This window comes from Jaculus jaculus, chromosome 12 (genome assembly GCF_020740685.1).
Source record: "Jaculus jaculus isolate mJacJac1 chromosome 12, mJacJac1.mat.Y.cur, whole genome shotgun sequence".
NCBI lineage: Eukaryota > Metazoa > Chordata > Mammalia > Rodentia > Dipodidae > Jaculus > Jaculus jaculus.
The window spans coordinates 59,364,323-59,390,049 of record NC_059113.1 but is presented as its reverse complement, the minus strand read 5'-3'; the positions used below and the strand labels follow the sequence as shown (position 1 = coordinate 59,390,049).

Genomic DNA, 25,727 nt, shown 5'->3' with positions numbered 1-25,727 from the left:
CAAATGCCTTAACCTCTGTGCCATCACTCCAGCACATAATAAATTTTATTTTTGGCTTTTCAAGGTAGGGTCTCACTCTATCTCAGGTTGACCTGCAATTACACTCAGGTTGGCCTCAAACTCACAGCAATCCTCCTACCTCAACCTCCCATGTGCTGGGATTAAAGGTGTGCACCACCACACCTGGCCCAGATCTTTTTCATCCTTTTTTTCTTTTTTAAATGTGTTTGTATGTGTGTTGAGTATGTGTGATGTATGTGGGTATGGTGTAGTGTGTGGGGGATATGTACAGGCCCCATATGAACACGTGCAGAGGCCAGAGAACAAGGCTGGTGTTCTCTACTGAGCTCACGAGGGCTCCTCTGTTCTTGTTTCCTTGAGACAGAGTTGCTCACTGCATTTGGACCTGTCATTTTTGGTCAGACTGGCTGCCAGTGAGTCCCAGCGATTCTCCAGTCTCCACTCCCACAGGACAGGGGTTCTGGGCATGTATGGCCTCATCCATCTGGTTACATGGGTGTTAGGGAATCAACTCAGGCGGTCTCAGGCCCTCTTGGGCCCTCGTGTTTGTTCAGCAAGCCCCCTTTACCCACTGAGCCATCTCCCCAGTCTTCTTTTTTTCTTTTTTTTTTCTGAAGTAGGGTTTCACCCCAGCTCAGGCTGACCTAGAATTCACTATGGAGTCTCAGGCTGGCCTCAAACTCACAGCGATCCTCCTATGTCTGCCTCCTGAGTGCTGGGATCAAACGCATGTGCCACCATGCCTGGCTGTCCTCTTTTTTTTTTTTTTTTTAATCTTTTGAAGCAGGGTCTCACTATGTAGTCCAGGATGGCCTTGGATTTATGATCCTCCTGCCTCAGCCTTGAAAGTGCTGGGGTTACAGGTGTGTACCACCACACTTGGCTTCTGTTTAGGGTTTTTTTGTTGGATTTTTTTGTTTTGTTTTGTTTTTCAAGGTAGGGTCTCACTCTACTCCAGGCTGACCTGGAATTCACTATGTAGTCTCAGGGTGGCCTTGAACTCATGGCGATCCTCCTACCTCTGTTACCAGAGTGCTGGGGTTAAAGGTGTGTGCCACCACACCTGGCTTTCTTTGACATTTAAAAAAAAAATTCTTTTATTTATTTATTTTATTTATTTGACAGAGAAAGGGGTGGGGGAGAGAACTGGCATGTCAGGGCCTCCAGTCACTGCAAATGAGCTCCAGATGCATGTGCCATCTTGAGCATCTGACTTACATGGGTCCTGGGGAATTGAACCTAGGTCTTTTGGATTTGCAGACAAGTTGCCTTAACTGCTAAGCAATTTTTCCAGCTCAAATATTTATTTATATATCAGAGAGAAAGAGCGAAAGAATGAGCATGCCAGGGCCTCCAGCCATCGCAAACAAACTCCAAATGCATGTGCCACCTTGTATATCTGGCTTATGTGGGTACTGGGGAATTGAACCTGGGTCCTTATGCTTCCCAGGTAAGCACCTTAATTGCTGAGCCAACTCTCCAGCTCTCTTACGTTTTTTAAAACACTATGAGAACCAATAGTCTTTTTTATTTACTTATTTATTTATTTGACAGAGAAAAAGGGAGAGGGAGAGAGAGAGAGAGAGAATAAATGGGCACGCCAGGGCCTCCAGCCCCTGCAAAGTCCAGATGCATGTGCCCCCTTGTGCATCTAGCTAACATGGGTCCTGGGGAATTGAACCTGGGTCTTTTGGCTTTGCAGGCAAATGCCTTAACCATTAAGCCAACTCCAGCCTGCTCTTTTACATTTTTTAATCTGGAACATCCTTCAGTTGTTTAGACGCATACAAGTCAGCCCTGTGAACGCAGAATGGACATGTTGTGGGCTCTGCCTGGTGCGAGGAGCCCAGATAACCTCTGCTCTACACAGGCTTGCAGATTGCCTTGGCTTCTTGCCCTTTCCCACCTTGGTGACTGCTGGAGAGCTGATGCTTCCCGTCACCCCCAGCTCTGTACCAACAGGGATGTGGACGAGCTCCTGGCAGAAATCCAGAAGGCCCACAGCCTCCTCCACCATGTACAAGCCCTGCGCCACAACAATTCATATGAGGAGCTGGCCGGCGCCATGAAGGAAGTAGGTGATGCCCCACGCCTGGGGAGGGCCTCGGTGCGCCGTGTGAATTAACCTCTCAGGGCATCAGCTTTACTTCCCTACTGGGCAGGGGGAGAGGCTTGCTGGGGTGGGTCAGAGCTCCCTAAGTGACTTACATATGAGTTTCCACAAGCCTGTGATTTGAGCCTACAGAGGAGTAACCTGTATTTTGGAGTTTGTGGGAAGGATAGGGAAAGGTGAAGAGGGTAGGTAAATGGGATCAGGAGATTGCTAGAAATCTCTCCTTCTGCCCTGGAAATTCCAGGAATCCTCAAAGAAGGAGAGGGGATGGCGTGAGGGGAAGAGAGAATTGCCTTATTCTGTCTGGTAATATTTAAGATGCCACACGTGTGTGGGGGGGGGTGGCTGTCAGGAGAGGTGAGGGGCGGAGAGAAATTTCCAGCTCTAAGACATGAGTATGTACTGACAGTTATATTGATTTATTCATTTTTGAAGCAGGGTCTCACTCTAGCCCAGACTGACCTAGAGTTCACTCTGTAGCCCAGACTGGCTTCTAACTCATGGCGATCCGCCTACCTCAGCCTCCCAAGTGCTGGGATTAAAGGTGTGTGCCACCACGCTCGGCTTTTATCTTTAATTTAGATTTCTACAGAGATTGCAAAGGGGCCATCCACAAGTCTCTTACCAAAACCCCCAAGGCATGACGCTCCACTCACAATTGAGTTCCCAAACTTGGACAAGACTTCCGCAGAATGGCTTAAGACTAATAGTCTAAAAGGTAAATCTCCAAGAAAGCCATTCCCAGGGCCCAGCTGGCTGACTCAAGGCTTGGATCCCTGGGAAGACGGCTCAAATTCAACTTTTCTGTTTAAGCTAAGAAGTTAAACCTATATCAGGTCCTGGCACCCAATGCCTTCTCCCCTGTGGAAGAATTTGTGCCTATTCTCCAGAAAACAGTATCCTCTACTGTCCATGAGGTAATGCAAACTCAGGCTGCTTCTCTCCAGCCCTGAGCGGGTGGGCGGAAGAGGGGGTGTGCTTGGGGGGGGCCGGTGCTTCCTTGGAGAACTTCCTGTCTTATTATCCTATATATTCAGGAGGGGGCTCATGGGGCAGAGCCAGAGGAGCAGGGGCCTGAGGGCCTGGCTGGGATGTAAGCTTTCTATTTGGGAAGCCAGAGCAATCTAGTGTCACAAGGCTGGAGACACAGCTCAGGTGGAGTGCTACTCAACACACACGTGGCACTTGGGCTCAATCCCCAGCACCAAAGCAAAAATACATAAGCAAGGCCAGGGGGTGGCAGAGGTAGAAGGATCTCTGTGAGTTCAAGTCTGGAACTACAGAGTGAATTCTAGGTCAGCCTGGGTTAGAGTGAGACCCTACCTTAAAAAAAAAAAAAAAAGAAGAAGTAAACAAATCAAACAAAAATCTACTGTAACTGCTGGCTTTCAAAGATCTGAAAATTCAGCTTGAGAGATGAAGCAAGAGGGATTAAGTTAGGTACCATGGTCACCTCCTCCACAAATGTTTTCCTCCACTCCATTCAATAGGACAGACTGGTTCTACTGCTATTCTCAATGAAAGCAATGAGTACAGACTTATGTGATTGCTGCTGTAATGCAACCACGCATGCAAATCCACAGCAAGTGTGAGCCCTTTAAAAGACTCTTCCATGTGCCTTCCATGTCTAGTACACGTGCACAATCAATAGACAGTCCCTGCATGGTTAAGTGGGTGGGTTAGAAGGAAGAGTAGGGAGAAGGAAAAGAATGATGTGCAGTTGGATGGATGGAAATGTCAATGAGTGGAAATATGGATGGTGAGTGGATGGATAGGGAAAAGGATGGATGGATGGATGGATGGCCGAATAAATGGTTGGGTGGATGGATGGATAGACAGGTAAATGGGAATGTGACCAGATGGGAAGATAAATGGGAAAATAGAACATATATCAACAGGAAGAAGTAAGGAAAGAAAGATAATTAAAGTAAGGATAGAAGAATGAAGAAGTGAAAGAATGAAACAAGAGGTAAATAGAAAGATCAGTGGAAAGATAGAGGACTAAAGGAAAGAGGGAGAAGTGGGAGGCTATGATTCTAGCAGTAGATGGATTAGTCACCTAGATGAGTGGAGTGGTAGAAAGCTGAAAGTGATGGCTTGGTGGAGCATGACAGAGCAGGATAAACAGATTGGGTGCTGAGTGCCTGTGAAGGCCTGTCTAGATTCTGAAACCTTGGAAGCCATGGCTTGTCTATTTTTAAAAAATAATTTTATGCTAGGTGTGGTGGCTCATCCCTTTAATCCCAGCACTTGGGAAGCAGAGGTAGGAGGTTCACTGTGAGTTTGAGGCCACCCTGAAACTACATAGTGAATTCCAGAGCAGCCTGTACTAGAACAAAACCCTATCTCAAAAATAAGATAGTAATTTTATTTATTTTTTTATTTGCCAGAAGAGAATGGGCATGCCAGGGTCTCTTGTCACATAAATGAAATGCAGATGCATATGCCACTTTGTGCATCTGTCTTTACTTGGGTGCTGGGGAAATGAACCCAGGCCATTGGGCTTTGCAAGAAAGCACCTTTAATGACTGAGCCACCTTTCCAGTCCACCTGTCTGTGTTTTAAAAATATTTAATTTATTTATTTGCAAGGAGAAAGAGTAAGAAAGTACCCCGGGGCTTTTAGCCACTGCAAATGAACTTCAGATCTTTGTGTATCTTGCTATATGTGGGTGCTAGAAAATCGAACCTGGGTCCTTTGGCTTTGCAGGCAAGTGCCTTAACTGCTGAACCATCTCTCCAGTCCCCAGTCTTTTAATGTTTCTGACTCTATTCTGCATTACCATAACTCTCCAATTACATTTTACTGACTGTGGTATTCAGAAGGCACCTGCCTTGTTCTCAAGCATAACTCATTTAGGGGACCCCTCCTGAAAGTTTTAGACAAGGCAAATAGCCTGGTGGCGTCTGTGAGTGGGTGGGTGGAGAATTCGGACCCCTGGTTGTGTTCAGAACCAATTTCTCGGGTGCATGTGAGCTGGAGAGTCCAGCAACCACGCTAAACATCATCCTTCTGCATACATGCCTTTGACGCCCTCCTCCCCGTCCTGCCCACCCCTGGGTGCAGAGGGCGATGGTACAATTTGAATGGCACGACGGTACAGTGAAGAACATCCACGTGGACCCACCCTTCCTTTATGAGTACCAGGTCAGTGATGGGTCCCGCCAGTTGGAAGATCCCTGTAGGGAGGTGCCAGGGGTCCTGGAAACACTAAGCCACAGTTCTATAACTCCCTGGTGCCAAGATTTGCTGTGGGCTCCCTTGAAAAGCACTTCCCAAGGAGGGGACCTGGAGGCCACAAACAAGAGTCCCTGATCCTTCAGGGCAAGCCCTGCCTCCTCCCACATTAGAAGCGCTGGAATACTTTGCCTCACCCCTTCCTAGTCTCGGGCTGCACTTAGAACGTTCACACTACCCTGACACACCATTCCCAGACGCCACCTGGGGGGCCTCCCGCCCCTCCCTCCAAGCTGCCACCCTTGGCAGCCTCGGGCCTGGTGGCCTGTGCTTTCACAGAAGCAGCTTGGGAGAGCAGTGCGGACGTATGAGAGGCGCGTGGAGTGGCTCTCCCTGGCCAGCCGAAGAATCTGGGGCACCGTCTGCGAAAAGAGGTACTCCCCTCACCGCCCCAGCGCTCTGGTCCTTGCTGGGTGTGCTTGTAGTCCAGTGCTAAGCCCGTGCATCGTTCCCTGTGGGTGGCCTCAGGACCATCGTGAAGAAGCACCACCACCATCAGTCAGTGGGCGGGTGCCGCCAAGGCGCTGAAAAGCAGCCCGAGAGCTGGGGGTGGTGTGGAAGGCTGAGGCAGGAGGATCACTACAGGTTTGAGGGCAGCCTGGGCTACAGAGTGAGAAACTGTCTCAAAAAAAAGAAGAAGAAGAAGAAAGGAAAGGGAAAAGAAAGGGGGAGGGGAGAGAAGAAGGGAAGGAAAAAGGGAAAACAGGTTTTCTCTTCTGACTTTAAAGTTGGTGGATTTTCTTTTGCTATCCTTGGTTATCTCAAAATGAGAATGGGGGGAGGGAATTAACGCGGGATTTTTTTATAATCATGGAAAATGCTAATAAAAATTAAAAAAACTTAAAGAATGGAGAGAGGAGGTGGAACAATAAGATATGAAGCAATTCTCTCTTTCTCTAATAAATAAAAATAAAGTTTAAAAACTTGAAAACAGCCGGGCATGGTGGCGCACACCTTTAATCCCAGAACTCAGGGAGGCAGAGGTAGGAGGATCGCCATGATTTCGAGGCCACCCTGAGATTAAAGAGTGAATTCCAGGTCAGTCCCTGAGCTAGGGTGAAACCCTACCTTGAAAACCAAGAAAAACAAAACAAAACAAGACAAAAAAAAAAAAAAACACAGCTGGGTGTGGTGGCGCACGCCTTTAATCCCAGCACTTGGGAGGTAGAGGTAGGAGGATTGCCATGAGTTCAAGGCCAGCCTGAGACTACATAGTGAATTCTAGGTCAGGCTAGAGTGAAACCCTACCTTGAAGAAACAAATAATAAATAAATAAATAAATAAATAAAAATTTAAAAAATAGCTGGGTGTGGTAGTGCACACCTTTAATCCCAGCACTCAGGACGCAGAGGTAGGATAGTTGTGAGTTTGAGGCCACCCTGAGATTACGTAGTAATTTCAGTTCAGCCTGGGCTACAGTGAGACCCTACCTCAACAACAAACAAGATAATAAAAACAAAAAGGGCTGGAGAGATTGCTGAGCAGTTAAGTCACTTGCCTGTGAAGCCTAAGGACCCAAGTTTGATTCCCCGGAACCCATGTTAGCCAGATGCACATGGTGGCACACATATCTGGAGTTTGTTTGTGGTGGCTAGAGGCCCTGACATGCCCATTATCTCCCTCCCAAATAAATAAAAGTAGAAAACTTAAAAGTAAAGATATGAAATAATGAAAGCAGAAGGTCCCAGGTATGATGGCACATGACTTTAATCCCAGGTCAAGGTAGCAGGATTGCTGTGACTTTGAGGCTACCCTGAGACTACATAGTGAATTCCAGGTCAGCCTAAGCTAGAGTGTGAGACCTAAAAAAAAAACAAAAGGCGGGTAGAGAAGGAGGTGGGAGGGGCCTGGCCTAGAAATCTTGAAACACAGAATACAAACATAAAAACATTTCCCAAGAGGTCCAGAGGCCTGGCCATGCCTAACTCACCCTGCTTGTTCACCTTGCTTCTGTTTGCCCTACAATGACCCTGACCTTTTAAAATGAGTTATTTCTTTAAAACAAAGAAATTATCCAGGCATGGTGAATCTTGCCTGTAATCCTAGCACTTGGGGAAACCGAGCCAGGAGAATCTCAAATTCCAGGCCAGCCTTGGCTACAGATGAGACCCCTGTTTCAAAAAAAGAGAGTTGCGCCCAGGCAGCGGGGAGGGGAAAAAAAAAAGAAAAGGAATAACAGTAAGTAAAAAATAAAGAAATTTATGAAAATCAATAGAGGCAGTCATCAGCTCTTAAGCCATGTCCACCACGAGACTTTATTCCTTCAGGGAAGAGGGAGGGAAGGTTCCACGACCCTCTTGGTGTCCTGTCATAAACCCACCTCTCAGCCCATGGAGTTTTTTGGTGGTGGTGTTGTTTTTGACCAGCTTTGAATTTGGCATGTGAAGTGCCCCTGGAAAAACCGTTAAATAGTAAAATGGAACAGAATGAACGTTATCTGAGAGATTTGGTTCTCGTATTGAAGCTTGTGTTTCTCTGCAGGGTGGTTATACTGCTGGATGTCTCCGAGAGCAATTCCATGTACATTATTCATATCCAGCACGCCCTGAGGCTGCTGCTGGAGGAGCAGCTGTCCAACAAGGACTACTTCAACCTCATCGCGTATGTCCCCAGGGCTCCCCGTGGGAAGGGGGCCTGTGTGTTGGTGCCACAGCTGGACCCTACACAGTGGTGTTTCCAGCGCCCAGCATCCTAGGATGGCCATCCATTTATCTGATTCAGGTTATCTTGTTTGAGGTATTAAATAATTAAGTGGCTACAGGACTGTCCTACAGGGGCAAAGGTGGTGAGTGGCCCCAAACACACCGCTTGATCAGCCTGAGTAATGTAATTCAGTCCATCGCCCCATTTGGCTTCCAAGCTGCTAAACATAACAGAGAAAGGGAAGGCCCAGCCTTACCCTGGTCTTAGTGCCTAGTCTGGTTCAAGCAAGCCACATTTCAAATGCTTGGGATTCTCCTTTTAAATTTAAGTAACAATGTTGCATATAGAAATTTTAATTTTATCTATGCCAATAATATACAAAATTTCAAACTATATGTAGTTCATACAAAGTTTTAAAACTATGTAGTTTTAAAAATTATATGTAGTTGATGTTCTCCTTCATATGTGGATCCTAGCTACAGATGATTGGGCTTCAGTGTGAGAAGGAAAATACTTAGTAGCAGAGGCCAGTAAGTTAAAAAGGAGATATAAGGGAAGAGAAAGGAAGGGAGGAGGGTACTTAATAGGTTGGTATTGTATATATGTAACTACAATGATTGAGATGGGAAGGTAATATGATGGAGAATGGAATTTCAAAGGGGAAAGGGCGGGGGTTATTACCACAGGATATTTTTTATAATCATGGAAAATGTTAATAAAAATTGTGAAAAGAAAAAAAAATTATATGTAGTTGAGTTCTCAGACCACATGGGTATCAATCTCCTTCCCTTGGTTTTATACTTCTGTCAATAAAATCTAGCAGTTTAATAATTTAAAAAATTATATGTAGCATAGAAGTTTTTTTAAATTATACTTTAAAAAATATATGTGCCAGGCATGCTGGTGCACGCCTTTAATCCCAGCACTCAGGAGGCAGAGGTGGGAGGGTCACTGTGAGTTTGAGGCCAACCTGGGGCTACATAGGGAATTCTAGGTCAGCCTAGGATAGAGCGAGACCCTACCTTAGGGAAAAAAATGTATACATATTTTGGATGTTTCTTTTTTTTTTAAAGTTTTTTAAGATTCGTTATTTTTAGAGAGAGAGAGAGAGAGAGAATGGGCATGCCAGGGTCTCTAGCCAGCACAAAGTCCAGACACATGTGCCACCTGGTGCATGTGGCTAAAGTGGTACCTGGAGAATCGAACCTGGGTCCTTAGGCTTCACAGGCAACTGAAGCGCCTTAATCACTAAGCCATCTCTCAGGCCCTTTTTTAAAACTTTTTTTTTTTTTTTTTGTGGGGCGGGGAGTTCAAGGTAGAGTTTTGCTGTAGCCAAGGCTGGCCTGGAATTCACTATGTAGTCTAGGTTGGCCTTGAACCTGCAGCAAACCTCCTACCTCTGCTTCCTGAGTTCTAGGATTAAAGGCATGGGCCACAATGCCCAGCAGAGAGAATGAGCATGCCAGGGCCTCTGGCCACTGCACACGAACTCCAGATGCATGTACCGCTTTGTGCATCTTTACATGAGTACCAGGGGATTGAACTCTGGTCATTAGGCCTTGCAGGCAAGTGCCTTAACCACTGGGCAGTCTCTCCAGCCGTTTACTTTTTTTTTAGATAGGGTGTCAGTCTAGTCAAGACTAACCTGGAGCTCACTGTGTAGCCCAGGTTGGCCTTGAACTCATCACAATCCACCTGCTTTACCCTCCCCAGTGCTGGCATGAGCCATCGTGCCTAGCTGAAATTATAGAATTTACATCATATGTATATAGCTTTTTTTTAATGAGAGAAAGAGAGAATTGGCTCACCAGGGCTTCTAGCCACTCTAATTGAACTCCAGATGTGGGTATCATCTTGTACACATATGTGATTTTGCACACTTGTGTCACCTTGTGCATCTGGTTTATGTGGGATCTGGAGAGTTGAACATGGGTCCTTAGGCTTTCAGGCAAGTGCCTTACCCGCTAAGCCATCTCTCCAGCCCCACATATAGCTTTTTAACTTTTAACTACATAGTTCCTAAAATATTTTTATTTATTTATTTGAAGAGAGAAAGAGAGAGAGCATAGGCGCACCAGGCCTCTTGCCGCTGTGAGCACAATACAGATGTATTCATTACTTGGTGTATCTGGCTGTTTTGTGGGTACTGGGAAATTGAACCTGGGCCGTCAGGCTTTGCAAGCAAGTGCCTTTAACCACCAAGCTTTCTCCCCAGCTCTAATTATATAGGTTTCTTTTTTGTGTGTGTTTTTTCAAGGTAGGGTCTCACTCTAGCCCAGGCTGACCTAGAATTCACTATGTAGTCTCAGGGGGGCCTTAAACTCATGACAATCCTTCTATTTCTGCCTCCCAAGTGCTGGGATTAAAGGCATGCACCACCACACCTGGCCAAGTTTTAAATTACATATATTATACATATACTATATCACATGTATAGGTTTTTGTGAGAACTTCATGCCCAATGAGGTGGCACACACTATAACCCATAACCCTTAGGCAGGAAGAGTGCTTCAGATCTAGATGCAACCTGAACTATGTAAATCAGGCCAGCTGGGGCTAGCAGGGCACTATCTCAAAAAGCTAAAGACAGGGCTAGAGAGATGGCTTAGCGGTTAAGGCATTTGCCTGCAAAGCCAAAGGACCCAGGTTCAATTCCCCAGGACCCACTTTAGCCAGTTGCACAAGGGGCGCACACGTCTGGAGTTTGTTTGCAGTGGCTGGAGGCCTTGGTGCGCCCTCTCTTTCTCTCTCTCTCTCTCTCTCATTCTCTGTCAAATAAATAAACTATTTAAAAATAAATAAATAAGTAAATAAATTGCATACCATTCTAACTTGTGAGGGAAGGCAGAAGAGAAATCCACCTGAAATACAACTGTTTTGGAGTGCGGGTGAGGTAGGGTTTCACTCTACGTTGACCTGGAATTCGCTCTGCGGCTCTGACTGTGAAGTGTACACAACTATGTGATCTCATTGCAAACAAGGTAGCATCTTGGCCGATTAAAGCAGCAATAGTTAATATTATCCTGTACCCAACTGTCATAGTTCCTTAGTAAATCCTACAAAAATGCTTAGAGAAAGATATTTCTGTTTTGTTAGCACATATTAATTACATAAAAATAATGGGTTTCAAGCCAGGAGTGGTGGTGCCCTCCTTTAATCCCAGCACTTGGAAGGCAGAGGTAGGAGGATCACTGTGAGTTCAAGGCTACCCTGAGACTAAATAGTGAAATTCAGGTCAGCCTGAGCTAGAGTGAGACTCTACCTTGAAATACCAAAAAATAAAAATTCAAATAAAATAATAATAATAATGGGTTTCATTATAACATTTTTTGTGTATGTCTGTAATGGGTTTTGATCATATCCATTCCTTCTATTATTACCTTCTCATCCTCCTTCCCCTTAGGAAAACATTTTACACCATGTTTTCATTTACTTATCTGCCCACCCATCCGTCCAACAAAGTTTTATTGAGAACTGTTTTGTCCTAGCCACTGTGCTGGCTCTGGAGTCCCTGAAGTGTGTAAATACAATGCCTGTCCTCTGGAACTCATGTCATGACTGTCTAGAGGAGACAGGCATGTTAGGAAGTAAGTGCTGTTGAATGCTTCCTGAAGACACAGGTAGAAGGCAGGAGCTATGGACCATGAAGGACGAAAGGCAGGCTATTCATTCTGCTGGGATAGGAAGGTCAGGAGGTCCTCATGTGTCATGACAAATGAGTGTTTGCCCAGCTCCGAGGAGTGAGGAGCAATGAAGAGGAAGGGCACAGCATGAGCAGAAGTGTGATGGAACTGGGTGTGACCATCCATGTGGGCAAGAGGCAATGACTGCATGAGAAAAATGCCAGATGCTGGAAGATCTGCCTAAGCCATGCTCAGGAATCTCCTAAATATACTTGGTGGGGTTTGGGTTTTTGGTCCCCGCCCCCTGAGGTAGAGTCTCACTCTAGCTCAGGCTGACCTGTGTAGTACTGTATAGTCTCAGGGTAGCCTCAAGCTCATGGTGATCCTCCTATCTCTGCCTCCAGAGTGCTGGGATTAAAGGCATGAGCCACCATATCCAGCTTGGTGGTATTTATTTATTTATGAGAAAGGGAGAGAGAGAATGTGCACACCAGGGCCTCCAGCCGCTGCAAACAAACTCCAGATGCATGCACCACTTTGTGCATCTGGCTTACGTGGGTCCTGGGGAATTGAACCTAGGTTCTTTGGCTTCTAAGGCAAACACCTTAACAGCTAAGCCATCTCTCCAACCCTACTTGATGCTATTTTAAGCAGAGCAATAATGTGACTAGATTTTCATCTTCAAATGCTCAAGCCTGTGTGTGAAGGATGATGTAAAGCAGTGGACACCAGAGTCCATCTCCTCCTCCTGTGGAGGGCACTCAGGCCAGTTCAGGGAGCAGGAAAGGGGGTGTATGAAAGAGTGCTGAGAGCTCCAAGCAGCAGAGGGGTGTCTTGTTTTGTAGGGGGTGAGGAAAGAGTGAAGAGATGATAGCCTAGGTAGAGTAGACCTTTAAAGGTGAAGATGGACTGTTGGCACATAGCTGTAATCCTAGCACTCGGGAGGTGAAGGCAGGAGGATCAGTTCGTGACCATCCTTGGCAACATAACAGGTCCAAGGACAGCCTGAGCTATTAGATAGACAGTCTGTCTTGAAAAAAAATTAAATTAACCTTTTTTTTTTTTTTTTTTTTTGAGGAAGGGTCTCACTCTAGTGCAAGCTGACCTGGAATTCACTCTGTATTCTCAGGGTAGCCTCAAACTCATGGAAATCCTCCTACCTCTGCCTGGCAGGTGCTGGCTTAATTTTTTGGTTTTCATTTGAAGCAAGGTCTCATTGTAGCTGAGGCTGGCTTAGAACTCACTCTGTAGCCCAGGCTGGCCTTGAACCTATGACTGTCTTTCTACCTCAACCTCCTGAGTGCTGGGGTTAAGGTTGTACATCACCACACCTAGCTCTAAAATTAAACTTTTTAGTTTCAGGGTAGGGTCTTGCTTTAGGCCACACTGACCTGGAATTCACTATGTTGTCTCAGGCTGGCCTGAGTGTGGGTGTTTTCCTATCTCTAAAGTATTTTCTAGCCTGAGCTGCAACCCTCCTCATCCAAAAAGAAAGAGGTAGGAGAATGATGATGAGGCCAGGGTGCTCTGTCGCCTACTCTCAGGAGGAGCATGACTGAGGGCAGAGGTCTGTATCACGTGGTTCACTCTAGTGCATGGCCCTTGTCGCTGCCACTGAACTCCTACAAATCATCCTCGGGAAATACTGGGAGGCGTGTGCAGAGGGGAGCCATGTGCGGTGGTGCAGGTCTCTAATTCAAGCACTCACCAGGCTGAGGCAGGAGGACCATGAGCTCAAGGCCAGCCTGTGTTACATATAGAGACCCTGTCTCAAAACCAGACAAGAACAACTGCACAGAGGTATTCCCTGCAATATAATGATAGTGAATAATGCTGGGGACAGGCTTCACGGATATCAGGAGGAAACGGATGAAATAATCCTGACAGTGGAATAATCCTAGCAGACCATTCCAAAGAGTGAAGCCGGGCTGGGGTAGCTCAGTGATAGAGGGCTCTGTTACACGCACATCACCCTGGGCTCCTTCCCCAGCATGGAATGCATGTCCCCGTAAGTCCAAATGAACAGACAAGCAGGTTACAACACATAGGACATACTGAATAGTTCCATTTCTATAAATATATATATATATACACATATATATTTATCCATGCTTGTTTATTTATTTATTAATGAGAGAGAAAGAGACAGAGAAAGAATGGGCGCACAGTGCAAACGAACTCCAGATGCATGCGCCACCTTGTGCATGTGGTTTATATGGGTCCTGGGGAATCAAACCTGGGTCCTTTGGCTTTCCTAAGCTCTCTCTTCAGCCCTATCTATACTTTTTTTTTTTTGGTACAAAACAAATAAATTGGAAGAATTTTCATTTCTGTATTGTTGGACAGTTTTGTTTGTTTGTTTGTTTGTTTTTCAAGGTAGGGTTTCACTCTAGCCCAGACTGACCTGAAATTCACTATAAAGTGTCAGGGTGGCCTCAAACTCATGGAGATTCTCCGACCTCTGCCTCCCAAGTGCTGGGATCAAAGGTGTGGCCACCACACCTGGCTAAACTCTGCCTTATAGGGGAAAAAGAGATAGCGTAGATGTGTATGAAAAGTCTGAGAAGGAGGCTGTGCTGTGAGTGGAACCCATGTCCAGATAGTTTGAAGGGAACTATGAATTGCTCCCAGTGGGGGTGGAGCTGTTCCTGCAGAGAAGAGAAGCTACATGCTACAGTCAGTGTGTCACAAAGGAAGCCACCAAGGCTGGCGCTCACTCTGTCTCGGTTCTGCCGTACCTGGGATAGGCTGCAACAGGTCACGAGCAGAACATCTCGTGGCTGGCCCGGGCCGGTGACAGCGCAACATCTGAGGAGGATGGGCAGGGCTTCACTCCTCTGGAAGCCTGCGCTGCTCAGAGAGCAGGGACTGCTGACGAGCCTCTCCTTCCTCCACAGCTTTGGAAGCACGACAGAAAGCTGGAGGTCTGAGCTGGTCCCCGTGAGCCACGACCACTTACAGAGCGCCTGGAGGTGGGTGGTGGCAGGGCCTTCCCGCGCCGCGTCTGAGAGTGGTACCTGGCAGTAATGTCTTCTCCATGCCCCTCTCTACCCAGAAGTAACCCTCCACAGTCCTGCCCTCCCACAGCCCCGCACCAGTGTCAGGAAGCAGCCCCCTGCTTTCTGGCCTTGGGACCTCACGACCTTGTGGGTAGCCTCTGGCAGACTCAGGTCCCTGCCTCCCCAGGTGGGCCCTGGGCCTGAGGTGTCAAGGTAGCAGGAACGTCCTCAGTGCCCTGCGCAAGGCCATGGAAGTGGACTTCAAGGAGAAAGACCAACACCAGTCGCAGGGCATCTACCTTTTCACAGGGGGCATCCCTGACCAGGATGTGGTGAGTAGGTCCTGTTCTGGGCATCGTTCCCTTCTGGAACCTCCTTCCCCAGGTGGACGCCTCACAGGGGCCTCTGTAGCATGATTTTATGTATATTCTACCACAGAGAGGGACAGAATGGATATGCTCGTAGGCCTCTAGCCACTGTAAATGAACTCTAGATACCTGTGCCACTTTGTGCACCTGACTTTACATGAGTATTGAGAAGTTGAACCTGGGTTGTTAGGCTTTATAGGCAAGCACCTTAATCATTGAGTCATCCCTCCAGCCCCCAGCATGATTTTTGTTTTTTTCAAGGTCGGGTCTCACTCTAGCTCAGGCTGACCTGGAATTCACTACGTAGTCTCAGGGTGACCTCAAACTCATGGCGATCCTCCTGCCTCTGTCTCCTGAGTGCTGGGATTAAAGGCATGTGCCACCACGCCCAGCTCCAGCATGATTTTTTTTTTAATGGGAGGAAAAGTTTTATTTATTTATTTTTATTTATTGAAAAGAGGCAGAGAGGAGAGAGAGAGAGAGAGAGAGCCCCCAGCTGCTGCAAACAAATTCCAAATGCACCACTTTGTGCATTTGGCTTACATGGGTCCTGGGGAATCGAACCTGGTCCTTTGGCTTTGCAGGCAAGCACCTTAACCACTAAGCCATCTCTCCAGCCTTTTTCTTTTCACAATTTTTAAAAATATTTTTATTTATTTATTTAAGAGCGACAGAGAAAGACAGATAGAGGGGGAGAGAGAGAATGGGCGCGCCAGGGCTTCCAGCCTCTGCAAATGAACTCCAGACGCGTGCGCCCCCTTTTGCATCTGGCTAACGTGGGACCTGGGGAACTGAGCCTCGAACCAGGGTCCTTAGGCTTCACAGGCAAGCGCTTAACTGCTAAGCCATCTCTCCAGCCCTCTTTTCACAATTTTTATTAACATTTTCCATAATTATAAAAAATATCCCATGGTAATACCGCCCCCCCCACCACTTTCCCCTTTGAAATTCCATTCTTCATCATATTACCTCCCCACAGCATGATTTTTTTTAATAAAAGATTTTACTTTCATTTTTAACTAATTAATTTTATTCTTTATTTCTTTGGTTTTTCGAGGTAGGGTTTTACTCTAGCCCAGGCTCACCTGGAATTCACTATGTAGTCTCAGGGTGACCTCGAACTCACGGCAATCCTCCTACCTCTGCCTCCTGAGTGCTGGAAGTAAAGGCGTGCGCCACCATGCCCGACCTGTTGGTTAATTTGTGTGTGTGCGTATGATGTATGCATGTGTGCGTGCAGGTGCACTCGCCTTGTATGCCCACATGTGCAGCCCAGAGGACACTGGATGTCCTCTCCTCTAGCACTCTGCATTTTTCCCTGAGACAAAGTCTCTCTCACTGAACCTGGAGCTGCCATTTTTCAGTTAGACTCAGTGACCAGGGAGCCCAGGGATCCTCTGTCTTCTCTCTCAGCACTGAGGCTTTGGCATGTGCAGCCGTGCCTGGGCTTTTACATAGGTGCTGGGGAATCGGACTTGGTCCTCCTGCGTGTGCAGCCAGCGATCTTGTGCGCTGAGCCCGCTCCCTCGCTCCGGTGAGTTCTTTTTCTTTTTGCCAGGCTTCAGAGCCCTGCTCACACTAGGCACGTGTTCTACCACTACACCCCCATCTCCAGCACGTTTTCTAAACTACTCCTTCTCAAACATTAACACTAACCCATGGGGACATTGCTAAAATGAAGCGCCTGGGGCTGGAGAGGATGCTCTGTGGTTAAAGTGTTTGTTTGCAAAGCCTGACAGTCTAGGTTCAATTCCCCAGTACCCTCATAAAGCCAAATGCACAAAGTAGTGCATGCATCTTGAGTTCGTTTGCAGTGGCAGGAAGTCCTAGTGCAACCATACTCACTCACTCACTCTATCTATATCTACCTGTCTGTCTACCTACCTACCTATCTACCTATCTCCTCTCTCTCTGTCTTTCCTTGCAAATAATTAACAATATTTAAAATGAAGCACCTGGCTCAGCAGGTGTGTCTGGGATGGGGAGGGATTGAGATTATATTCCCCACCACACCACAGTATTAAGATGGGCAGCAGGGCTGGAGAGATGGCTTAGAAGTTAATGCACTTGCTTGCAAAGCCAAAGGACTCAGGTTTGATTCCCCAGTACCCACATAAAGCCAAATGCACATGGTGGTGCATGTGTCTGGAGTTTGCAGTGGCTGGAGTCTTTGGCATGCCTATTCTCTGTCTCTACCTACCTCTCTCTTTCTCTCTAAATGAATAAATAAATATTTTTTTAAAAAAAAAAAGACAGGAAGAAACTGGGTCCCAGCCTTGTGTCTTTTCACCCTCAGTGCTTAGCGCTAGACCAGGCACACAGTAGGGCCTCATAAGAGACCATCAGCTGAGCTAAGTGTTGGAGGGCCAGCCACTTCTAGGCCTTCAAGCTGTGGACCTCCCGCCTCCTCTTCCCCACAGCCCACACTCAGTGCCTATGTGGCCGAGGCCTGTGCGGGCTGTGACCTCCAGCTGAATGTGTGTCTCTTCTATGTGGGTGAGCCACGGGTGGACACCACGCCCCCTGCCTGCTATGCCAGTCGCACTGACACAGCCACTGCCTACAGGGAGATCGCCCAGGCTGCTGGTGGCCGCTTCCACTGGTTTGGAGACACAGGTGCGTGGGTGTTTCCTGTCCCTCACCTCTTTCTTTCTATACAGTATCTCAGCATTGGCATAGATCCCTTATGTCATCAAAATATTTCTGGGCTGGAGAGATAGCTTAGCAGTTAAGGCAATTGTGTACAAAGTCAAAGGAACTAAGTTCGATTCCCCAGCACCCACGTAAGCCAGATGAACAAGGTGACACATGTGTCTGGAGTTCATTTGTAGTGGCTGGAGGCCCTGGCATGCCCATTCTCTCTCGCGCGCGCACTCACTCTCTCTCAAATAAATAAAATATATTTAAAACTATTTCGGAAAAGTAGCTTGTGAAAATCATATTAGCTGGGCATGGTGGTGCACGCCTTTAATCCCAGCACTCAGGAGGTAGAGGTAGGAGGATCACTGTGAATTCGAGGCCAGCTTGAGAATACATAGTGAATTCCGGGTTAGCCTGGGCTAGAGCTGAGATCCTACCTAGAAAAACCAAAATAAATAAGTAAAAATAACCCAGACATGGTGCATGCCTTTAATCCCAGTACTTGGGAGGCAGAGGTAGGAAGATTGAGTTCAAGCATTCTAGGTCAGCTTGGACTAGAGTGAGAATTTATACTGAAAAACCCTCCCCCCAAAATTAAAAATACATCTTAAAAAACTATTTCAGGGCTAGAGGGATAACTTAGAGGTTTAGGTACTAGCCTGCAAAGCCAAAGGACCCACGTTCAATTCCCCAGGACCCACATAAGCCAGATGCACAAGGTGGCACATGCTTCTGAAGTTCATTTGCAGCAGCTAAAGGCTCTGGCATGCCCATTCTATGTCTCTCTCTCTCTCAAACAAAATAAATAAATAAAATTATTTGAGAGAAGGGAGAGAGAGTATGGGTGTGCCAGGGCCTCTTGCTGCTGCAAATAAACTCCAGACATGTGTGCCACTTTGTGCATCTGGCTTTACATGGGTTCTAGGGACTGGAACCCAGGCCTGCAGACTTTGCAAGCAAGTACCTTTGACTGTTGAGCCATCTTCCAGCTCTGGTCTTTTTAGTCCATGAAGTTAAAGACCTTTGTGTCTAGCCTATCCTTCCTGTGAGTGAGTGAGTGAGTGAGTACAGGCCAGGATATTCAGTCCCAAGGCCAGCACCAGTATTGAAGACCACACACCACTGGATGGTGTAGAGTGGGGGCCAGTTAGCTCAGCCCATGTGGTCTCATCCTGTTTCTTGTGTTTTATTTTAATTTAATTAATTTACTTGGGTAGCTTGAAGATTAAACCCAAACTATCAGGCCTTGCAAGCAAGTCCCTTTAACCACCGAGCCATCTCCCCAGCTCCTTGTTCTGGTGTTAACTCCATGTGAGCTCGCAAATGTGGACGCTTGCCAGATCCACACCTCACTCCCAACACTCAAGATGTGCTTTTACTTCCAGGCATTTATGAGAGTGATGACATCAAAGTTATCATATCTGAGATAGAAAAGGCCCTCAACTACTCCCAAAAGGTAAGCCTGAGGCATGTGCCAAATGCCTGTGCGGCTTTTCTGATTAAGTACTGAGGCTGTCATAACAGAGTATGACAAACTAGGTGACTGGAAACAAACAAACAAACAAAACCACTTATGTTTTTAACATTTCTGCAGGCTAGAAGGCTGGAAGGGTCAGTGAGACCATGCCCTCCCCACAGGCTCTGTGTAGAACACTTAATTAATACATGCTTCTAATTTGAGTGGGAATGGACTGAGAGATAGCTCAGTGAGTGAAGTGCTTTCCATAAAAGAATGAGGACCTGAATTCAAATTCCTAGCATGCACATAAAAGCCAAATGTGGGCAGGAGAGGTGGCTCAGCAGTTAAGGCACTTGCCTGAAAAGCCTGAGAACCTGGGTTTGATTCCCCAGAATCCACGCAAAGCCAGATGCACAAAGTGGTGCATGTATCTGGAGTTCCTTTGCAGTAGCTAGAGGCTTTGGCATGCCATTCTCTCTCTGCCATTTACAAAATAACTCACCTCCCCACTAAACTGTGACCTCCTGGGGGACACGGCCATGTCCCCATCCTCTCTCTCTTCCTCTGTGGTCACTGGGTCAATGATTTGTGTCCCCCTAGAGATACCTTAGCTCCCTTCCTGAAGGGACCCAGCTGGGGATTTGTGGAGCCTTTCTTGCCAAGTGCAAACCAGTTGCATTACTTCCCATTAAAAAAAAAAAAAAACACCTCATTCAGGGCTGGAGAGATGGCTTAGCAGTTAAGGTACTGGCCTGCAAAGCCAAAGGACCTTGGTTCAATTCCCCAAGACCCATGTAAGCCAGATGCACAAGGGGGCACATGTGTCTTGAGTTCGTTTGCAGTGGCTGGAGGGCCTGGTGTACCCATTCTCTCTCTCTCTCTCTCTCAAATAAATAAATTAATTTAAAAAAATCATTCACACCAGACATGGTGATGCATTCCTTTAATCCCATCACTTGGGAGGCAGAAGTAGGAGGATCACTGTGAGTTTGAGGCCACCCTGGGACTACAGAGTGAGATCCAGGTCAGCCTGAGCTAGAATGAGACCCCACTTCAAAACCTCAAAAAAAAAAATAACCCTCATCCATAAACCATTAATGAATAATAATGGTTTAATCTGACCTTCGTTAGGATACTTGCTTGTTTGAATAGTGTCCTTTTGTCTAGCATTTTGAATGAAATTCCTGGAGCTTAGGGAAGTTGAGAAACTTGCAGGTAAAAGAAATAAGCATTGCACTGCAATTCTGCCAGTGCCTGGGACTGGTCTTGTTGTAGTTACCTTCTCATTGCTCAGATGAAACACTCGACCAGAGCTGGAGAGATGGCTTAGCAGTTAAGGTGCTTGCCTATGAAGCCTAAGGACCTAGGTTTGATTCCTCAGGACCCACATAAGCCAGATGCACAAGGTGGCACATACATCTGGAGTTGATTTGCAGTGGCTGGAGGCCCTGGCACACCCATTCTCTCTCTCTTTCTCTTTCGTAGTCTCTCTCTCTCTTTACCTGTCCCCCCTCAAATAAGTAAAAATAAGATATTTTAAAAAGAACCAAAAGCAGCTTATAGGAGAAAAGGACTTATTTCAGGCTTACAGTTTTGAGAGGAAGCTTTATCATGGTGCAGGAAGCCGGCCCACTTCATCATATATCCACAGAACAGCAAGCTTAAACTGGCTGTGAACACAGATTAAGGCTGGCACTCCTCAACCCCAAGGTCCACCTGCAGTAATCTGCCTCCCACAGCAAGGCTCCACTTCCCAAAGACTCCACCAGCTGGCCACTAAGTAGGAAGCTTAATCAAAAATACCTGAAGCCAGGTCCATTGTGGAAGAGGTGGCAGAAAGAATGTAAAAGCCAAAGGAAGGGTAGGACTCCTTACAACGTGCTCCCTCCAGACACAAAATGGCCTGGATATCTATGACCTCACAGTTCCCAACACTACCTACACAAGACCATAATAATAGGAAGAAAAGATCATGACATAAAAATAAAAGAGAGAGTGATTGAGAGGGGAAAGGGATATGATGGAGAATGGAGTTTCAAAGGGGAAAGTGGGGGGGGGGGGAATTACCATGGGGTATTGTTTAGAATTATGGAAGTTGTCAATAAAAAATTCTAAAAAAACAATTAAAAAAATACCTGAAGCCAGGCATAGTGACATATACCTTTAATTCCAGCACTTTGAGGCAAAGATAGGAGGATTGCTGTGAGTTCAAGGCCACCCTGAGACTACATAGTGACTTCTAGGTCAGCCTGGGATAGAGCAAGACCCTACCTCAAAAAAACTTAAAAAAAAAAAAAAAAAAACAAGCCTGAGGCAGGCTGGAGAGATGGCTTAGCAGTTAAGGTGCTGGTCTATGAAGCCTACGGACTTTGGTTCTACTCCTCAGTACCCATGTAAGCCAGATGCACAAGATGGCGCATGCATCTGGAATCCGTTTGCAGTGGCTAGAGGCCCTGGTGTACCCATTTTCTTCCTCCCTTTCTCCAGAATAAATAAATAAAATATATATTTAAAAAATCTGGGGCTAGCCGGGCATGGTGGCGCACGCCTTTAATCCCAGCACTCGGGAGGCAGAGGTAGGAGGATTGCCATGAGTTCAAGGCCACCCTGAGATGACAGTTAATTCCAGGTCAGCCTGGACCAGAGTGAGACCCTACCTCAAAAAACCAAAAAAAAAAAAAAAAAAAAAAAAATCTGGGGCTATGGGGGACATTTACATTCAAACCACCACACTGCCCAAAATTTGACAGCTTGGGACTGTCCACAGTCACTGGCTCCCCTGCCATCGGCCTGATGCGAGGCTGTATGTCAATGCCAGGGACGTGTAGCAGAGCAAAGAATCTCGCTTCATGGCAGAAAGGAACGGAGAGGAGAGACACACAGGCCCATGATAAGATATGACCCCAAGAACATGCCCCTAGAGGTCCCACCTCCTGAAACTTCCAGAACCTCTCAAAGTATAACCACCAGCTGGGCACCAAGCATTCAATACGTGTGGGGCCCAGTTCGTGTTCAAACCATAACAAGTGGGTGGGCGTAGGATAGCACCAGCCCTATGGGGATAGTTGGCACGTCTTGATGACCTGAGAGTCTGAGGACCCCAGGGTCCAGCGCATCCCACGCCTTCCTCATGGGTACTTAATCTTGATCATAAGATTTACCCACAGTCACATTCCTGGGAGAGAAAAAAGCGTCTAGTGGACTCTGTCCTATTTCTATGCGTGTCTGTCTGTTCACAGCGTCCAGGGTGCCACTAATATCTCCCCATTCCGCCATTGCCTTTGCAGTGTGCCCTCCTCGTGGCCTCCCTGAAGAACAACTCGAGAAAAGCACTGTCAAGTATGGCCTTCCCGAAAGACAAGCCAAAGACGTTCAAGCACAGAGAACAGCCCCAGAGATCCTGTCCTTCCGGGCCCACAGCCCCCTCGGTGACCAGAACGGTTTGAGTCCCCTCCCTGAAAACATGCAGAGCCTTATTCCCAGCTTGTCTCCTTGTCTTTCCTAGGTCTTGAGAGAGACTTTCCAGGCCCCAAGCCCAAGGGCCCAGGGCTAGCACAGTGTGGGTAGAAGCTTGGGGGGGGGGGAGGCTGGCCCCTGGGGTCCTCCAGGGTAAGATAGTCCTCCAGCTCTCGAGCTTCCTGTGGCCTCCCTCACCCCAGTTTTGCCTTTGCCTGGCTATCCTAGCTTTGTTCTCTATCCGGGTTCAAGGGTCTCCATGGGACTGCATCCACCATCGCATGTGATAGCTTATCCTGGAAGCTCTCTGGGGGCAAAAGAATGACGTCTCTTTGGGGACCTTCTGTTTCAGCCCAAGTAGTGGGGGAATGATGGGAACCTGAGGGTGGGCATAGGCCTGCTTAGCGGTGGGGGAGCTCATCCTCATTCCCAGCCTGACAACATTGTCTAGTATAAAATACTCACCTCCCAGCAGTCAGTGGGGCCTCTAAAGGGAAGATCCTCACACAGCAACGCACTGAGCAAAAGGGTTGGTGAAACTTAGAGGTTGTTCAGCAGCTGACTGACTATAACACTTGTGAACAACACTCCTTTCACAATGAGGGACTGTGTACCAGAAAGTGCATAGCTTATTTCCAGGCAGGGGGCTGAGTTTCTGTGGATTTCTGTGGCACTCTGTACATCCAGACACTGCCTCATTCAAAACACTCCAACAGCTGGGTGTGGTGATGCACGCCTTTAATCCCAGCAGTCAGAAGTCAAAGGTAAGAGGATCGTTCTGAGTTGAAGGCCAACATGAGACTACATAGTGAATTCCAGGTCAGCCTGGGCTAGAGTGAGACCCTACCTCAAAAAAATGGGGGAGCCAGAGGGATGGCATAGTAGTTAAGGCATTTTCCTGCGAAGTCAAGAGACCCAGGTTCCATTCCCCAGGACGCACTTAAGCACAAAGTTATGCATGTGTTTGGAGTTCATTTGCTGTGGCTGAAGGCCCTGTCACACCCATTCTCTCTATCTGCCTCTCTCTCTCTCTCTCTCTCTCTCTCTCTCTCTCTCTTTGTTCCAAATCAATAAAATAAATTTTAAAAAACTGTGCTGGAGAGATGGCTTAGCAGTTAAGGTGCTTGCCAACCAAGCCTAAGGACCCAGGTTCAATTCCTCAGTGACCACTTAAATCCAGATGCACAAGGTGACACATGCATCTGGAGTTTATTTGCAGTGGCTAGATTCCCTGGTGCATCCACATTTATTCCATCTCTCTGTCTCTGAAAAAGAAACACTTCCAATAGCCCAGACCCATCTTCTCTCTGTCCTCTCTTCTTCATCTTTGCCTCCTCCTCTTCCTTCTTCTCTCATCCCAAATTCTGAGGGAGACCCCAGAATCTCAGGGCCTTCCTCTTGGACCCCTAAACTGATAGCATAGGCTGCAGCATGACCTCAAACAAGCCCTCCTGATACCAGGCTAGGTGCTCCCAGTAATGGCAATATCCAGGCCCTCTCCACAACAGCCCACCCAGAGGTCTCCTGAGCTGGCCCAGTGCCAGCATCACATTCTAATTCCAGAAGTGGCATTGGTGGCATAGTGGTGAGCATGGCTGCCTTCTGATTTCAATTGTACACAGTAAGGAAAGACTTCCCCTAAAACTGAGGTACCCAGGAGGGCACAAAAGTTACCTAAGTGATAACTTCTAGAAGCCCAGAAATTCTAATCAAGTAGGAAGGGGAAAGCAACTGTTGAAGAAAGTCCTGGCAAAATCCCAGTGTTCCCAAGTGCACACATTCTCTCTCTAATCTTTCTCACCTTCTCATACCACATGCACAAATCCACACATTTCATTCACGTTTTCATTCCCAAACCCAGAGGCCCCTTTGAATCTGCTCTAGAAGATGGAGCAAACCTTACCGAGGAGCTAGCTCTCATAGGTTCCTCCCTGAAAAGGTTCTTGTGGCAGATTGAGGTCAGGGTGACTGAGAAACTGCCTGCCACAGGGTTCAGGGCCCTGATGGGAAAGATGGTCTGTTTTCTAGACCACTAAAGATGACCCAGGCAGTGAGAAGAGCCTCCCACAGAAAGCTCTGAAGTGGCATCCCCTCAGTGGCAGAGCTGGTCTTTCTCAAGGTAGGGTGTGGCTGTGGATGTGGGGGTGGAGGGACAGCCCAGGTACCAGTGAGGCATGGATTCTTAATGATAGTGACTAAATGACCAGTGATCATGACTCTTGGCCTACCCAGCTGCTGAGATGGTCTGTGTAAGGCCTATAGCAATCATCCTGTATGGCCAGTTCTCTAGCAGCTCATTTTACTGACAGGAGTTCAGGCTGAGAGGGGCCATCAATATTTTTATGAAAGTATTTGGTTCATCAACCCAAGACCATGTATCTTTATTCAGAAGCCAGAGATATAGCTACATTGTGACTTGGGACAGCAGATCAGTATGAAGTCTTCTCTCCTTACTAGCTCATCTTTTTAAAAAATATATATTTATTTGCAAGCAGAGAGAGATAGAAGAGAGACAGCCAGAAAGAATAGGCATGCCAGGGCCTCTAACTGCTGCAAACAGATCCCAGATGCATGTGCTACTTTGTGCATCTGGCTTTATGTGGGTACTGGGGGCCTGAACTCAGGTTGTTAGGCTGTGCAGGCAAGTGCCTTAACCACTGACCCATCTCTCTAGCCCCTGGCTAGCTCACCTTTAACCTGGGGGACCATGCAGGTGGAATGACCCAGAGCACACAAAGCACTTGTCACTATTAACATTGGGACTTGGTGGTGATAGCTTCAGTTACTACTAGTCCAAGCAAGGCCAGGGGACCTGGGGTGGGGAAAGGGGTGCCTCAGTGCCCCATCTCTAGAAGTAGATTAGAGATGAGATGGAGGTTCCTCTAAGCCAAGCTACACAGTTTTATCACTGAGATCCACAAAGGAGCCCAGCCAACAAGCCAAATGTCCTCCAGCTGCAGCCCAGCCAAGGAAAGAAAGGACGGTGGTTCAGAGGAAGCCAAGCAAGCCCAGGGCAGGAGAGGCTGTCCTCTCCCTGTTCTACACAGACTCAGGGAATAACGTGGGTAAGCTGGCCCCAGGGGACAGGGAAGGGGAGCAGTCCTGTGGGAGGGAGACCCCTCCAGCTATCCCAGAATCCCCTCACCCCATTCAGCCTCTGTCCAGGCA

General features: G+C 47.1%; 1 protein-coding gene across 1 annotated transcript in view; it reads left to right on the top strand.

Moving 5' to 3' along the window:
- Vwa3a (von Willebrand factor A domain containing 3A) overlaps positions 1-25,727 on the top strand; it is a 92,599-nt gene that overhangs the window by 48,737 nt on the left and 18,135 nt on the right. The window contains exons 11-23 of the mRNA XM_045131396.1: positions 1,970-2,095; positions 2,717-2,852; positions 2,948-3,051; positions 5,201-5,281; positions 5,651-5,745; positions 7,853-7,972; positions 14,535-14,609; positions 14,824-14,968; positions 17,425-17,620; positions 19,030-19,100; positions 22,391-22,543; positions 24,588-24,678; positions 25,514-25,624. Of these exons, the coding sequence (XP_044987331.1) occupies positions 1,970-2,095; positions 2,717-2,852; positions 2,948-3,051; positions 5,201-5,281; positions 5,651-5,745; positions 7,853-7,972; positions 14,535-14,609; positions 14,824-14,968; positions 17,425-17,620; positions 19,030-19,100; positions 22,391-22,543; positions 24,588-24,678; positions 25,514-25,624 (1,504 nt within the window). The remainder of the gene's footprint in view (positions 1-1,969; positions 2,096-2,716; positions 2,853-2,947; positions 3,052-5,200; positions 5,282-5,650; positions 5,746-7,852; positions 7,973-14,534; positions 14,610-14,823; positions 14,969-17,424; positions 17,621-19,029; positions 19,101-22,390; positions 22,544-24,587; positions 24,679-25,513; positions 25,625-25,727) is intronic.